Source organism: Mesoplodon bidens, assembly GCF_964165515.1.
Source record: "Mesoplodon bidens genome assembly, chromosome: 19".
NCBI classification, from domain to species: domain Eukaryota; kingdom Metazoa; phylum Chordata; class Mammalia; order Artiodactyla; family Ziphiidae; genus Mesoplodon; species Mesoplodon bidens.
Window position 1 is genome coordinate 24,189,726 of NC_138179.1, and position 16,215 is coordinate 24,205,940.

The 16,215-nt window shown below is 50.7% G+C and overlaps 2 protein-coding genes across 2 annotated transcripts in view; one reads left to right on the forward strand and one right to left on the reverse strand.

The window, feature by feature from the left end:
* ADPRM (ADP-ribose/CDP-alcohol diphosphatase, manganese dependent) overlaps positions 1-16,215 on the forward strand; it is a 323,254-nt gene that overhangs the window by 100,891 nt on the left and 206,148 nt on the right. The window lies entirely within an intron of this gene.
* Positions 9,422-9,856, reverse strand: PIRT (phosphoinositide interacting regulator of transient receptor potential channels). The gene has a single exon (XM_081218927.1). It carries the CDS (start codon positions 9,847-9,849, stop codon positions 9,442-9,444), a length of 408 nt encoding a protein of 135 aa, XP_081075053.1. The 5' UTR covers positions 9,850-9,856; the 3' UTR covers positions 9,422-9,441.

The window sequence follows — 16,215 nt, forward strand, 5'->3', positions numbered from 1 at the left end:
TAGGTCTGGGGTGAAGGGTGGGTGGCAGGAATGTGGAGAAGCTGGGGTAGATGTGGGCCTCCCTAGGGAGGCCTGTTCTTGGTGGAGGAGTGTGAGCTCCATCTGCCATGGGATGGGAGCAGCTAACGACTCAGGGGCAGGGCCACGAGTGGTGACATGATCAGAAGTGCCTTTTAGAAAGATGCTCTGCTTGAAATAAATGGAGAATGGATTGGAGTGGGACAAGGCTACAGGCAGGGAGACCACTGGGGAGGCTGGTGACCTAACCCAGGGACCCTGGGGATGGAGAAAAGAAGGATTCCACAAGGTGTTCAGGAGATAGACCGGACTCAGAGGGTATGGGAGAGGGAGGTTAGCCCAGTGTTCTGGATTAATTGGTGGTGTTACCCATCACTGACACACGGGACATGGGACCGGGTTTGGAGGAGGCACTGTGGGAAAACGCAAGGAATTTCTTTTGACACCAGTTGAATGTGAGGCGAAGATGCTCCAGATGGAGATGCCAGGACCACCCAGGTTGGGATATGTTGTCCAGAGCTTGGCATGCATTTCAGCAGCGCTGATTTGGGGGACATTGATTGAAGCTGGGGGTGGGGTGTGGGCAGTTGGGGGAGGGGTGACTAGCCCAGAGGGATGGGGGGCTGAATGTGCATGGGAAGAAGAGGATGCCAGAAACACTGTGTGTGGTGGAGGGGCGGCCGGAGTAACAGACGACAGGCAGATGAAAGCCACCCCCTAAAAGGCTCCAGGCATGGTGTCCTCAGCAGGTCCTTCAGGATGGGACTGGTGTGGAAGTCACACCACAGTGGGGAGGAGAGATCGAGGGTGGGGAAGAGGAGCCATGGCGTCTCCACCACCCACCCTCTGCTGGAAGCTTCTGCCCCAGGCCTTCACATGGCTGCTTCCTTCTCTTCATTCAGGTCTCAACACAAGTGTCCCCCCTCAGAGGAGCCTCCTGTGACCATACTATCCCCTCCTCCTGTTTCTTGACTTCATAGCCCTCATGACCCTTTGGCACCATCTTGTCCATTTGATGATGTCCTTGTTATGGCCTGTCTGCCTCTAACCAGGGAGGGCTCCAGAAAGCAGGACATTTTGTCTGTTTTGTTCACTTCCTTCTCCCCAGTGCCCGGGCAGCATTCCTGAGCTGCTCTGTAGCTGTTGGTTGGATGGATGAATGGGACAATGTTGTCTTTCGCGGGCCATATGGGAAAGGGCTTTGTGAGCCATCCCTTGCCCTTCCCTGGTCCAGCCCCCACTTCCGCCCCCCAGTTCAGGCTCCAGCGGCAGCCGCACCCACTCCAGCCTGTCTCTGCTCACCCAGGAGCTGGCCTCGCTCCCTTCGTTCTTTGGTTGGGCTGAACCCAAAAGCAGCTGCCCTGGCCTTGACTGTGGGTCACACGCACTCGGTACTGCTCTTTAGTCTGATGACTCAGCACAGTCCCTGACGGGGAGCACGCCCTCTCCCCCAGGAAGGGCAAGTACATGGAGATCTTCTGCCCTCTCCCAGTGAATGGGCACCCGTGGAGTATCTGGCAACTGTTCTCAGAGTTATTCACTTGGGGTTCTTACCTGGATTTTGTGAGGTTCTCACCTGGATTCTAAGTGAAAATGTGCACCTGTGTGTTAGTCTGGGACAAGGTTCTCTAGGAATTATAGTAATGCTACAGGGAGAGCCCTGCACTCAGTTGCCAAAATGCTGTGTTTCTTTGTTTGAAATCAGATACCTCAGTCCCACCTGCCAGACTCTGTAGGGCTTAACAAGCTCAAGCATAAATCCAGTCTAATCAAGGATTTGGGAATTCCTGCATTGTGTTTGTAGCCTGAAATTCTCTCTTCCTGTGACAAAGATAATAACAGTATCTGCCTTTTACTGAACACCTAGTATGTGATTGTGCCATATTAACACGTTCTATTGCCTCATTTAATCCTGACAAGGACCTAATGGGGTAATTATCACCCTCACACATAACTGGAAATCTGAGATAGAAATGCAAAAAGTCACAGAGTATGGAAATTCGCTTGTGGACTCAGATTTCAAACTCAGGTCTGTTTAATGCCAAAGCCTCCAAGTTTTCCATGACCATAACTGCTTCTAACTAAATAAGTGGTTGCTTTCCAAGCTGGATTTGACTTGGGCAATTGTGTTATAGGCTCCTGAGCAGTTTGGCGGAAGGAGAAAATGTGCTGGGAAAAAAGAGAAGAGTGAGTGAGAGCAAGCCAGACAAGCTGAGAGGCGGGCAGAGGGAGAACCTTCCAGGTAGAGGGAATACACTGAGCAAAGAGTAGAGATGAAGGGGCAAGGTGGGGGTGAGGGTCTGACAGACGCTCAGCCTTTTCAAAGAGATAATATGGAAGGAAGAGGCTTGCTAAGATTTTGCATTTGGGAAGAAGATCATCCTGGTGAAGGATGCAGAATGGATTAGAGGAGAACAAGACAGAAGGGAGAGACGAGTTTGCCAGTAGTCAGAGAGACGGGATTACCGGCTCCAGTGGGTATATTAGTGGGGCAATACTAGCTGCTGTGACAAACCCCGACATCTTGGTAGCGAAACAAAATAGAAGTTTGTTTCTACTTTATAGACCAGTCCAGTGTGGTGTCCCTGGTCTTCATGGGGCTTTCCTTACTGTCCTCATCAGCTCAGGCTGCTATAACAAAATACCATAGACTGGGTGGCTTAAACAACAGACATTTATTTCGCACAGTTCTAGAGGCTGAGAAGTCCGAGATCAAGGTGCCGACAGATTCGGTTCCTGGTTTGCAGACGATCACCTCCTCACTGTGTACTCATATGGCCTTTCCCGGGTATGAGGGCGTGGAGAGAGAGCTCTCCTGTTGCTTCCTGTTTTCATAATCCCGTCACGAGAGCTCCACCCTCATGACCTCATCTGAACCCAATACCCGCCAAAGGCCCTGCTTCCAAATACCATCACACTGAGGGTTAGGGCTTCAACGTATAAGTTTTGGAGAGACACAAACATTCAGTCCATACCACTTCCCTTGGTAACTCAGGCCCAGCACATAGTGGCACATAGTGGCTCCTCCTCACAGAGCCAGGAGAAAAAGCCCCCTTCCTACAAGGCCCAGCCCAGCAGAGTCATGTGCCACTTCTGCTCCTGTGAGCCTGTCATGTCACACCTGGACACCGGGGGTCCTGCGACATGTGCACCTGATGGGACAGCTACTTCACTCCTCACTATGAGGGGGAAACATGAATTTTTCTGGACAGTGAGGTGCCTTGGCTTCAAGATGAATGGCCATCCTTGAGAGATAGAAATTATAGGCTTTGATGATTGATTGGGACTAATCATGAGGCAGAGGGGAGGCAGGAGTCAAAAAGGTGGGAATGAAACTGTTGGCTGCCCCAAGCCCCCATCCTCCAGACAGCACAGCACATGGTGAGCTCCCACTCCCCCCAAATTCTCTTTTTCCAATCAGCTAACGTTAGGTGTATAGACTTGCATTCTTTCCTTATGTAAAACCATTCAGGAGAATATACTGCCTTGTGTAGTTCTTTAACATTGGTAGTAACTAATATTCAGGGCTTAATGCATAAAAGCCATACATGGATTATCCCAATTAATGCTGAGGAAGAAGCAGGCACCTTTATTAACCACATTTGCAGTTGTGGAGATAGAAGTATGGACAAAAACACTAACCCCCCAAAATATCTACACCCCCATGTTCACCGAGGCATTATTAACAATAACCAAGATATGGAGACAGCCTAAGTGCCCATCACTGGATGAATGGATAAAGAAAGTGTGGTACATACACAATGGAATACTACTCAGCCATAAAAAATGAAGTCTTGCCATTTGCAGCAGCATGGATGGACCTTGAGGGTATTATGCTGAGTGAAGTAAGTCAGACAGAGGAAGATAGATACGGTATGCTTACACTCATATGTGGAATGTAAACAACTCATAAGCAAACAAGCAAACAAAAACAAAGTAAATGAACAAGCCAAACCAAAGCAAAACAAACATATAGATACAGAGAACACAGTTGTGGTTACCAGAGGGAAAGGGGCGTGTGGGAGAGAAAAACGGGTAAAGGGGGTCAACTGTATGGTGATGGACAGAAACTTAAATTTGGGGTGTTAAGTACACTGTAGTGTATGCAGAGATAGAAATATAATGTTATAAATCAGTGTTACCTGGATAAAAAAATTAGGACGGGCTTCCCTGGTGGCGCAGTGGTTGAGAGTCCGCCTGCCGATGCAGGGGACGCAGGTTTGTGCCCCGGTCCGGGAAGATCCCACATGCTGCGGAGCCGCTGGGCCCGTGAGCCATGGCCGCTGAGCCTGCATGTACGTCCGGAGCCCGTGCTCCGCAATGGGAGAGGCCACAGCAGTGAGAGGCCCGTGTACCGCAAAAAAAAAAAAAAAAATTAGGACACACACACACATACATGCACACACACACAAAGATGGAGGTACACAGAAAGGAAATAAGTTGTCTAGGGTCGAAGACCTGGGAAGACCAGATGGGATGTGAGCCCAGGTGGACTGTTTCTAGAGTCTGTGCTCTCAACCAATACAGAATCCTCTGTTTGTGAATTTTGGTTACTTTAATTTTGACAAATGAGGAGATTAAAACCTGGGAGAAAGAGAAGTGAGTGTCTAGGTTCTCCTCCCGTGAGCGGTTCTAGTTTTATAGAATCAGTCCTTTGCTGCGTCTCCCACCCACCCCTGCCTCAGCTGTTAGAGTAGGTGGGACAGCCTGACAGGTCACAGAGCCTGACGGGTGCCCTGTATGAACGCCACTCTTTTTCCGCCCACCACCCCGATGCCCAGTCTGAGGGAGGTCCCTGTCTGGCATCATCGTGGTCATTCCGCTCTTGCTTTACTCCTCCCTTTTCTCTCTCCTTAGAGATGTAGAGAATCTTTGAAAGGATTTGGAGGACAAATACACTGCACTGATGTGGAACTTATTTATGATAGTCTTTGTTCTAAATATATTAGTTCTGATCTCATCAAATAGTGTTCGGGCTTAGAAGAAGAAAAGAACTCTTTCCCCAGACTTGTCACTTGTGTAGATAAGAATTTTATTTGGCTGCAAGTAGCGGACCTAAAAAAATAGTGACTTAATGAGATGTTATTTGTATGTCCTGTAAGAGATGGTGCGGGGCAGGCCGGTAGCTCCCCGGCTGTCATCAGTGTTGTAGGATCTTCTGACTTTCTGCTTTGCTATCCTTGGCTAGGCTTCATTCTCAAGGTCAGTTCAGTCCAGTGGCAGCTGGTTCCAAATCCTCCTGCTGGTCAGCAGAGGAGCCTGGCCTGTGGGATGAAGGCTCACTCTACCAAGGCCACCTGCTCCGACAAAGCTACCCTGTGCCGGGGGAGACCCCTACTGCTGTTCCTGAACGCTCACTATGCGAACGCCAGGCACCTAGGAGGCGCTCAGAATGCCGGCTTCTCTCCTGCCTTCCTTCCTGGCTCCTGGCCGCTTTCCCGACTGGCATTCTGGGTCCGCACTTGCTTTGTGCTCCCACCCCTGGCCTGTCTACTGACCCAAGCTCCACTCCTGCTGTCCCCGCCTTGCAGCCCGGAGCCCAGCACGGCGACCCTGGTGCCTTCTGCTGCCCCTCAGCACCTTCGAAGAGTGAATGGGGTGGGGGTCATGTGTGTGGCCCCTGGAGCCAGCTCACCTGGATTTTCATCGTGGCTAGATGTCCTAGCCCAGTGTCCCCGTGTCTCACTTATCTCATCTGTAAAATGGGGAGGATGATAACAACAGTGCCTCCAGCAGGCTTTTGGAAAGGATTGAGTGAGTTAAGGCATCAGGTTGGTGTGGCCCAGAAGCTTCACCGGGCACGTGCCCAGGCGATTCCCTTGCACCATTTAGTATCAGACACATTTGGGGCTCTGAGTTTTAGTTTTCCGGGGACCTCTGATCTCTAAGGGCTGGAGATGGTGACGAAGTGATGGGTGTGGGGGACAGGAGGAAGCGGGGCGTCGTGACTCTGCAGTGCTGCAGGAATCTGAGGAGGACTGACATGCAGCTGGCTTGTCCAGATCCAGAGCGATGCTTTCTTTTTCTCTGAGGATAGAGCAAGCAGAAAGTCAAGGACATGGGGAGTCTGGTGGGAGCCGAGTAGGAGAGGGTCGGGATAACAGACCTAGAGGAGTAGAAGAGGCTGGGCCAGGGGAAGGAAGAGGGGCTTAGAAGGAAGGGGGAGGCCATGGAGGTCCTGGGGGCTGGACTGCCACCCCTTCTGGGGCTGGTTCTCTTGGGTTCCTGGGCACATTGGCAGGCTGACCCTGGGGTACCTGCCTGCCTCACCCTGGGCCACTGATTCATCCAGGAAGGTTCTTTTTCCATCTCCCAGTGCTGGGCTTGTAGGGAGGGAAAGGGTCAGGAGCTCCTGCTCTGTCTGCCCCGTCAGCATCTCAGAGTGGGGCCATCGGCTCCTGTGAGGCACCTGAAGGAGCAGACATGCAACCCACACATGTCTGGGAAACCCTTTCTCCCAGACAGCACGTTTCGAGGCAGGGTGCGTGGTGACGGGGCCGGGGCTGGGAGGCATTTTAGAGGAATGAATCAGTGGTAGAGCCTGGAATTCCTGATGGAACAGAATGAAAACACAGCAGACACTGTCAGACAAGATACAATTCAACATCCCAACAATTCTTTTAGCACTCAGATTAAATGGAACCCTTCCAAACAGAACAGCCAGGGGTGGGATAATACAATCCAGTAGCCGAACGCACGGGTGCTGGTCCTGACCTCCCATCCACGGCATGGGAAGAGTCGTGGTGGCGATGCTGTTTTCCAGAAATGTGGCATCTGATCTGGGCACAGCCATTCCTCAGGCTTCTGTGTGGCGACGGTCTTTGGCAAAAGCCCCTCAGTGTGACCCTGGCGTGTTCCTTGGTCCGCATTCATAAGAGGGATCCCAGTGGGGGTGAACGATGCTTTGGGGCTTTGTCCTCATTTTTCTTGCTGAGTCCTAGGTGAGGAGCAGGGAATGTGGGCCCGATCGCTGGAGACTCCAAGGTGAGTCCAGGCCTGGGACACTTTCTAGAGCCGTGTCGTCCCCAAACTGCCCTCCGCCAGGACACGCGGGGTACAGCATCAGCCTGGGCCCTCCTTCCCCAGCTGCGCCTACTCGATAAGCTTGTGGGGAGAGGAAATGACACCCTGGAAGTGTGGATTTCTAGTGAGCCAGCTGGGCGTCCTCCCCGTTCGCTGCCATGTAAGAAAACATCGAGGAATGTGAGAGTGACATTTTAGGGCTGATACGGAATCTGCGTTCACGTCGGAGAAACGGAAACCCTCTGTAAGCCCGGTCACTTGAGGCACTGGGACCACAATTAGTGACACAGTACTTGCAGCGTCCCCCATGATTGGTCCTGATTGCCTGTGTTCAGGGGACAGGTGGGCTAGAGGACCTGGCCACGCTGTCTGAATGAGAGACACAGTCATTCTGGGTGAAGCTCCCCGAACTCTGGCTCCTTAGGTGGGTGGGGCAGGGGGTGTCCCCATGTCAAGGGTACCTGCCTCCATGGAGTTTCCCATGATGCAGAGGGAACAAGGTGGGGTTCTGACTTTGCATATGGAACCACCATGAAGGATGGAAATACCTGGAGGCCTGTTGGAAAGAGAGAGAGAAAGAGAGACGGTGGGGGGGGGCGGGGGGAGAAGGAAGGAAAGAGAGAAAGGTTGTCATGGTGACATAGTGATGGGACGGGCTCAGGGGCTAAAGGCCGAGGAAACCTTCCCCTTGTTATCAGATGCTCTCCACTGGGCCTCAGACCTAGGGCAGCGTGGCTTTCTTGCAGGTACCCTCCTGGTCTGTCACCTAAGGGCCTCCGGATGCCGCAGGAAACCCCAGATTTGGGGAGCACTCAACCATACGGGTGCTCTCTGCGTGGTGGGCCCCTAGAAACTCCCACAGACCCAGGAGGTCTGTAGTCTTTGCCACAGACCCGGGAGGCCCCTCGATGAGCCCCTAGAAGCCGCACTAAGGCACTTGGGGAAGCAGGGGGAGGCAGGCCGAGAGAGGGGCTCAGGTGACCATTCTGGAGGTTAGGGAGCTTGCTAGGCTGTTTCCCAACTGTATCGCCTCCCGCTCCCTTCCTGCCCCAGCTCTGCACACACCATTCCCTCCTAGAGTGCCTTCCTTTCCCCTCTTCGCCAGCTCTCCTCTTCCCTTTGGTTCTGTGTGGATGGCATAGCCTCCAGCACACCCTCTAGCCTCTCCCAAGGCTGGGGCAGATGACCCCGCTGCGTTCCTGCCCCCATCCTCGTTTCCCCAGAAAGTACTCATCCCGGGGTGTTCTGGCCGCCTGGTGCTCTGGCTGTCTCTCACTTTATAAAGAAGATGAGCCCAGGGACCATCTGTCTTGCTCTCGCCCCAGGGCCTGGCCCAGAGCAGGGCCCTCACTGAAGTTTTAAACGCATGTTGGTGAGTGGGGACAGGGAGAGCAGAAGTTGGGATTTTCTAAAGAAAATTCCATCGCTGGAAACCTACAGACACTCAGATGTGGAATTCAAGCTTCTTGGTTTTGATTCTCGATGGGGGAGAAAGAGAGAAAAATCTTACAGCATCCCTCTGCAGCCGCTCTCCACCTGGCTGTTCTAGAGTCATGCGGTAGAGGCAGGGGTGGGGGAAAGAGGGAGTTAGGGCAACACACGCTTGTCCTTGGCTAAGTGTCAAGTTCAGAGGGAAGAGTAGTCACGGAGAAGGAGTTAGAAGGTCAGGGGAGTCTGTGACACCCCCTAGCGCACCCCGCTGCCTCTGGTGTAAATTCTATACAACTAAGGGTTAAATTTCTTCACTGGCCGACTCCCAGGGCCATTTCTAGGGGAAATGTGCCTTCCTGGAAAGACTTTCCCTGGCCACCTTTCACTGCTCACTCTTTGGAATGTTTGATACTTGTGACTTGTCCGATCTCTTGAAATGCAAGCCAGCATCTTGCCCACAGAGAGAGCTGGGGCGGGCAGACCCAATGGTCAGAAATTCCCTTCCCTCTGCGAAGGACCTCCGTTGGTCAGTTTGGGTTCTAGAAGGAAGCAAATGCAGGATCCAGTTCAGGCACTCAGATATGTAAACAGGAGGTTCTTCTAGGGGCATGGCCCACCTCAAGGAATTTCCCAACATGCACAGCACTTGGCAGAGAACATTAGACGAGTGACACCTGGATGCACAGGCTGGGATGAGAGCCATGAAAGGCAATGGCCATGGCCAGGATCTGAGGGAACATCAGTGATAACAGAGAGACTAAATGAGATCATCCAGCGGTACCTCCCAGCTGCACGGAGGGCGCAGCCCCGAGCTCGCTCTTTCCCACGGGGCCCAGAAGAGGGTTTGCCTGCATCAGTTTTATGGAAGACTCCACCTCTCAAGGGGCCGGGGATGTTGGATGTTGGCCATCACATCTTCTCCTGGTCGAGGTGGCAGGGTGGTGGGGAGGACAGAGGGCGAGATTGTCATCAGCGATTCAGGAAGAAGGACTTGAGGCTCTGGAAGAAAACTGACTTCTGTCTCTGCTTCTGTTTCTTTTTGATGATGGGCACCCACACCAGCCCGCATACCAGCATCATGAGTCCCAGAGACAGGAAGGCAGGCCCTATCATCTTAAGGACCTTGAGGCTCTTGTCACCCAGGTTCAGGGTGTAGGCCAAGCAGGTGATGACCACACCAAAGAGGAGGATGGCACCGCCCACGGACATGATGACGATGGGCTTGCGGTAGATTTCCCAGTTACTCCGGGGGGTGGTGGTCCAGACAGACTCACTTCTGGAGCTGATGCACAGGGAGCTGGCGGTCTGACTGGGCAGCAGGTCCTTGGATTCTGGAGACTTCTCGTTGACCTCCAGGGCCTTGGGGAGAGCCTCCATGGTCACGGCTCCTGGGACTGGGCACCTGGTACCAGCAACAGTTAGAAGCAAGGACGAGGCCAAAGGAATCCTCTCACAGCCTTCCTGTTCTCAGCATCTGTCTCCAGCCTGGCTCTTAGTGGAGGGCAGTACAGGGTTTTTGTGCTGAAGCTAAAAGAAAAGCAGATGAGATCCACATAAATAAGAAGCCACTCAAGGTGGTATTTTTTTTCCTTGTGAGAGATAAATATTATATCACTCTAATCAACCACTCTTATTATTTAAATCAGGGAACAGTGGTGGCCTTTAAGAAAACAGGCAAAAGCTACAATTTATGAAATGGCATCTTATTTTCAGACCCAGCCGCTTTCTTGCTGTGTGACCTTGAGTGAGTTACGGCCTTGGTCCTTGGCTTCCCCTCCAGTCCCTCCTCTCGGGGCCCCAGGTTCTTCCTCTTCTTTCCAGTCTGGCCACCTCAGGCCCCACTCAAACAGCATTTACTACTATCCCTCTTTGGGAGCGGGATGGGAGGGATTTCTTTCCACAGCAGCAAGTTTCCTGGGAAGGTGGGCTACTCAATCCCAGTCACAGTGGGTTCCACCTCCCCACCCCAGATGGGGTGAGAGGTGGGAGGGGTTGCATTCGGAAACCAGGGTATCAGGGTAAAGGAGATGGTGTGTGAAGCTGGTGGCTCCCAAGCCCAGCACTCTGGAACCCGCTGCTTCCCCTCTATCAAGACGCCTCTAAATGTGGAAGGGTCCTGTAGTGAAGGCACTCTCCTTCCACACTTCCTGCAGTGCTCAGTTCCAAGTAATTTCCTCAACTCCCCCCCCCCACCTCACCCCTCACAGCAGCTCAGGCCTGGACCACTGGGCCAGTGCTCCCACTTTGCCGAACAAGACCCCTTCCCTGCACCCCAGGGGGAATAGGAATTGTAGAATCACCACGCCTTCAGAATGTGGATATTCACATTCATGTGTGCTCCTCTAGAGAGAGGATATTGGGATCTCTGCTTCCGAAGACTTTGGAAAATACGACGACGGGCTTTTATAAGTACGGGCTCACAGGTGTCCCGCTGCTGCCCTGTGGGTCCCGAGGAGTATTTGCGGAAGTGATGTCATCACTTTAAAAGTGATCTCTCCTTTTCCCCTGCGGGCTCAGTGGGGAGAGGAGGGCTTACGAGGCGTGTGGTGAAATCCTAGCCGGGGAGCTGGCGTTGGTTACTGCAACCTGGTTTCTCCTGTGGGGTTTTGACGTCTTTGGTAGGATGGTCTCTCCAGGTGGCCCTTTCCTCCACTTGGCAGCAAATCCCAGGGCAGAAGCGCCTGCTGCCTTCAGATGTTTGGGGTGTTGTGTTGGAGGAGTATTAATGGAAAGGCACGAGTCTCAGCTGTGCCCGAGGATCACCCGGCTGGCTGGGGAAGGACCAGCTCCCAGGAGAGCTGCCACTGGGGTGCGAGGCAGCCACGGCAGACGCAGGGAGGATGGCTTCCCGGATGCTGAGTGAGAGGTGCAGCCAACTGCGCCTTGCTGGCCGCACCTAGCGCATGCTCTTTGGCCCCGCCAGGAGGTCGCTCGTTTATTCCCCTCTTAGGAGGGCGGAGGCTGAGGCCCAGTGAGATTTAGGATCATGGCCCAAGCCTCCCCCCAGCTTCATAGGTGGCTGTGTTGGGATCCAGGCCAAGGTCTTTGGACTCAAAGCTCATTGTACTAGACCGAGCTGGTCAGGATGGTCCCTGAGGGTCCTTCCACTATGACAAGGCCTGAGTTTTTCACTTTAGGGCTCCATCCTGCAGTAGAGTAACCCCTCACTGAGTAAGGACTGACAGAGATAAGTAGTTGTATAGGGTTGCACTCTACAATGGAGAAATAACACTGATGTTAAGTGTTTCATAATGGTACATTTATTTATTTAAAGAACTATTTTTACTCTGAGATTATGTCCTTCCTTCTTTTATTTTGGCATTGGAATATTCATTTTATGAAATGACTGTGAGGGAAGATGATCATTGGTTTTGTTGGTATCTGTACTGGCCAAGATAAGAAGTCAGTCATCCTGTGTAGATGTCTATCTACTTTATCTGTCACCTATCTATCATCTATCTATCTATCTATCTATCTATCTACGTAAATTGTAATACCTCATGAAATCCCAAAGAATGGGGCTTCCCTGGTGGCGCAGTGGTTGAGAGTCTGCCTGCCGATGCAGGGGACACGGGTTCATGCCCCGGTTCGGGAAGATCCCACATGCCGCGGAGAGGCTGGGCCTGTGAGCCATGGCCGCTGAGTCTGCGCGTCCGGAGCCTGTGCTCCGCAACGGGAGAGGCCACAACAGTGAGAGGCCCGCGTACAGCAAAAAAAAAAAAAAAAAAGTCAAAAGAAATCCCAAAGAATGGGAACCTTTCATTTAGTGGACTTACTTAGGAAGAGGGCAGGTCCTTGGGATAGTGAATGGTCGGTGGCGGGGGCGGGGGGTTCACCTTCCGGGCAGTGACTGAAGGAGAGCACTTCTCCTCCCTTGAACAAGGCTGAGCTCCGCGCCTTCTCCCCCCACCCCCGCCCCTACCAGGCAGGAGGTGGCAACAACTCTAAACACAAGGGGCAGGTGGGGTTGGCTGTGGAGTGAACGCCGTGCTGGGTTCCTTCACGGTTGCAGCACGTCACTGAGCTTACCTGCAGGGTCTGGTGTGACAGAAGGATCCAGGTCTCTGACACCAGAGGGACCGCTGTCTGAACCCACCTGAGACTCACTAGTCACATATATAGAAAAAGGATAATGGCATATCTGCCTCATAGGGCAGCGGCGACTGTCAGGTTTCACAAGGCCCCACTGCATTGTGTGATATGTTACAGGAGTTTAAGAAATGGCCCTGGTTGCTATTATTATTGCAATAGTTATTTTCTTTCTTGGTCCCTGTTTTCTCATCTGTACAATGAAGAAGTTAGGCTGAGGGACTTCTAAAACTATTTTGGATAGGTCCATAGGTGGTGAATCAAACTCAAATTCTGAGAACCCAGATTTCCTGAAAATCACCATCTCAGGGGCAGTACGAGTTTTAGAACATTTTATTAAAGTCTTAAAAGATCCGATTTCTTTTTCTGATACCAGGGTTTCTCAACAGTGGCACTACTGACGTTTGGGAGCCAATAATTTTTTGCTGCAGGGGCTGTTCTGAGCATTGTGGGATATTTACTGATATCCCTGGCCTCTACCCACTAGATGCCAGTAGCAAACCCCTCCAGTCATGATAGTCAAAAATGTCTCTAGACCTTGCCAAGTGTCTCCTGGGGGCAGAATCAATCTGGCGGAGAACCGCCGCTCCCTGGCGCTCTCCCCTCCCTCCTAGTTTGCAGACTGCCTCAGGGCCTCTGCCGGTTTATATGCCTCCTCTACCCAGCAGCCCCCCTCCGCCGGCACTCAGCAGGTGCTCAGAGGACTTGGCCCTGATGCTGCAGTTCTGTGGGGTGGTGAGCACGTAACCCCTGGGGAGCTGGTTCAGTGAGAAGAAGCACACTTCCAGGTCCTCAGTTCCTGCGGGTTTGGTTTATCTGTCTCAGAGGATCCCTCACTTCCCGCAGTGGGTGGACTTGTCCACTCAGACCCTCAGAAAGTAACCTTCTTTGGAATAAGAGTCTTTGCAGCTGTAATTAAGGGAAGGATCTCCAGGCGAGCTCATCCTCAAACAGACAAGTCCAAGAACCTGCGTCCTTGTAGAGAAAGGAGAGGAAATGTGAGGAACACACAGAGGGGAGGCCACGTGAAGATGGAGGCCGATGGTGAAGTGATGCCCCTACAGGACAAGGGCGCACGGCGGGAGGGAGGATGGGACGGACTCTCCTCAGAGCCTCTGGAAGGAGCAACTCAGAGGACACTTTGATTTTTTCCCTTGTGACAGAACAAACTTCCATTGTTTTCAGTGGCTACGTTTGTGGTACTTTGTTCTGGAAACCCTAAAAAAGGAACACACTCACTGTCGGTTAATGTCTCCACACCTCAGAGGTGGCCGAGGACCGAGGGCCCGAAGGGCTGAGCTGAGAAGAGCCAGCAGAAGGCTCGGGGCTCGGGCCTCCTGGACTAAACGCAGATTTGCCTGTCGGCTCAGCCCCCAGGGCAGCAACTTGAGAAGGGAGATTGGGTCCTTCTCCCCCTGGAGGCCGCATCTGGGGTGTCAGGAAGCAGAGGTCATGGGTAGAGACGTATTTGTAGCACAGAACTAGGGACAGACAGGCCACAGGCTGGCGCGGTGAGGGAGCACTGGTCTGGGACTACACAGCACGAGGAGGAAAGAATGAACCGCACGCCTGTCCATGCAGGACCCCAAACATTGACACTGAGCAAGAGAGGCCAGACACCTCTTCCATTTACAGAAGGTTCAAAAACATGTAAGACCATCTATGCCATTAAAGGTTAGGACAGTGGTTACCTTCAGTGGGCGTGGTGCTGGAAGGGGGACGTGATGGAGACTTTTGGGGTGCCATTGTGCTCTGACTCTTGATCTGGCTACAGCCAATTACATAGGTGTGTACTATTTGAGCTGTATACCATGATATGACTGCTAAAGAAAATTTTAAAATATAGCTAAATGCAATATGTTCATTATTTGGATTCTGACTAGAAGAAACCAATTGTACATTTCGAGGTAATTTTAGGGAAGTTTGAATTTGGATTGGATATTAGATGACGCTAAGGATTTAAAATTTGTATTCAGTATGATGACAATATTGTGGACACAGAAGAAAACGTCTTTATAGATATGGAGATACATCTTGAAACCACGTGCAGAGATGAACTGTCATGATGCCGTGATTCACATGAAAGCACCAAACTCCAGCTCAAATACGACAAAATGTTAAAGGTTATAAAATCCGGGTGACGGATATATGGAAGTTCATTATATTATGATCTCTACTTTTATGTATGTTTGCAAATGTTTGTAATAAATGAGACACTGAATATACAGATGGACGATGACCAGACATGTATAAGAACAGAACTCTGACCCACAACCTGCAGCAACCAGCCCAAGAAGCCACCCCATTATCTACAATAACTGGTTCAGGGAGCCAGATTACAGTCTGTAAGTAAGACTTTCAGGAAGTCAGACCGCCTTCCCTAGTAACCAGCCCCACAGGCCAAACAGTAACTGAGGACAACTGATTTTTGACAAATACACCAAAACAGTTCCATGGGGAAAAGAAAGTCATTTCAACAGATGGTGCTGGAATAACTGAATATTTATATGGAAAAAAATGAAACTTGTCTTCACCTCATACCATCAACAAAAAATGAATTCGAGATGGATCATGGACATAACCTGAACATAAAAGCTAAAACCATAAAGTTTTAGGACAAAATATAGGAGAATATCTTTGTGACCTGGAGGTTGGCAAAATTTCTTAGGACAGAGAAAGCAATAACCGAGGAAGAAAAAGAAAATCAATAAATTAGATTTCATCATAATTTAAAACTCCTGCCTCGTTAAAAGCTACTGGGAAGAAGATGAAGAGGCAAGCTATGGACTGGGAGAAAATTTTAGCAAAATACGTATTTGTCAAAAGATTTACATCTGAAATACATGTGATTAATAACAATACAAACAGCCCAATTTTTAAAATGGGCAAATGATTTGGACAGACTCTTTACAAAGGAAGACAAATAGATGAAGAAGAAACCCATGAAAAAGGGCTTGAGATTGACATTCGACAGGAAATACAAATTAAAACCACAAGGAGATACAGCCACACACTCACTAGAATGGCTAAAATTTTAACATCTCACAATACAAATGTTGGTGAGAATGGGGAGCAACTGGAGCTCTTGTGTACTGCTGGTAGGAATGTAATATGGTACAGCCGCTTTGGAACAAGGTCCGGTGGTTTCTTACAAAGTGAAACATACACCTTCCCTTTGAACCAGCAATTCCACTCCTAGATATTTCTTTGTCCAAGATAAATGAAAACCTATGTCCGCCAAAGACTTGTTTAAGAATATTCATAGCAGCTTTGTTCATAATAGCCCAAACCACAAAACAACCCAATGTCCATGAACAGGAGAAAAGGTGAACACATCTTGTATATTCACACAATGGAATACTACTAAACAATAAAAAGGAACAAACTTCTGATACACACACAGCATGGATGAGTCTCATGGACATGATGGGTGAAGGAAGTCAGATATAAATGAGTACATGTAGTGTATGTTTCCATTTATATGACATTCTAGAACCTTCTAGGAACTAAGCTAAGATGACACATCTCAAAACAGTGGTTGTAGGGGTGGGGAGGAACTAACTGGGACCTTCTGGGGTCGATGGAAATGTTCTATCTCTTGATATCGGTGTGGGTTACATGGGGGACCCATTTTTCAATATAGTACACTAAGAT

Coding starts and splice junctions, on each gene's coding strand:
- PIRT (XM_081218927.1), bottom strand. CDS start 9,849: ATGGAGGCTCTCCCCAAGGCCCTGGAGGTCAACGAGAAGTCTCCAGAA.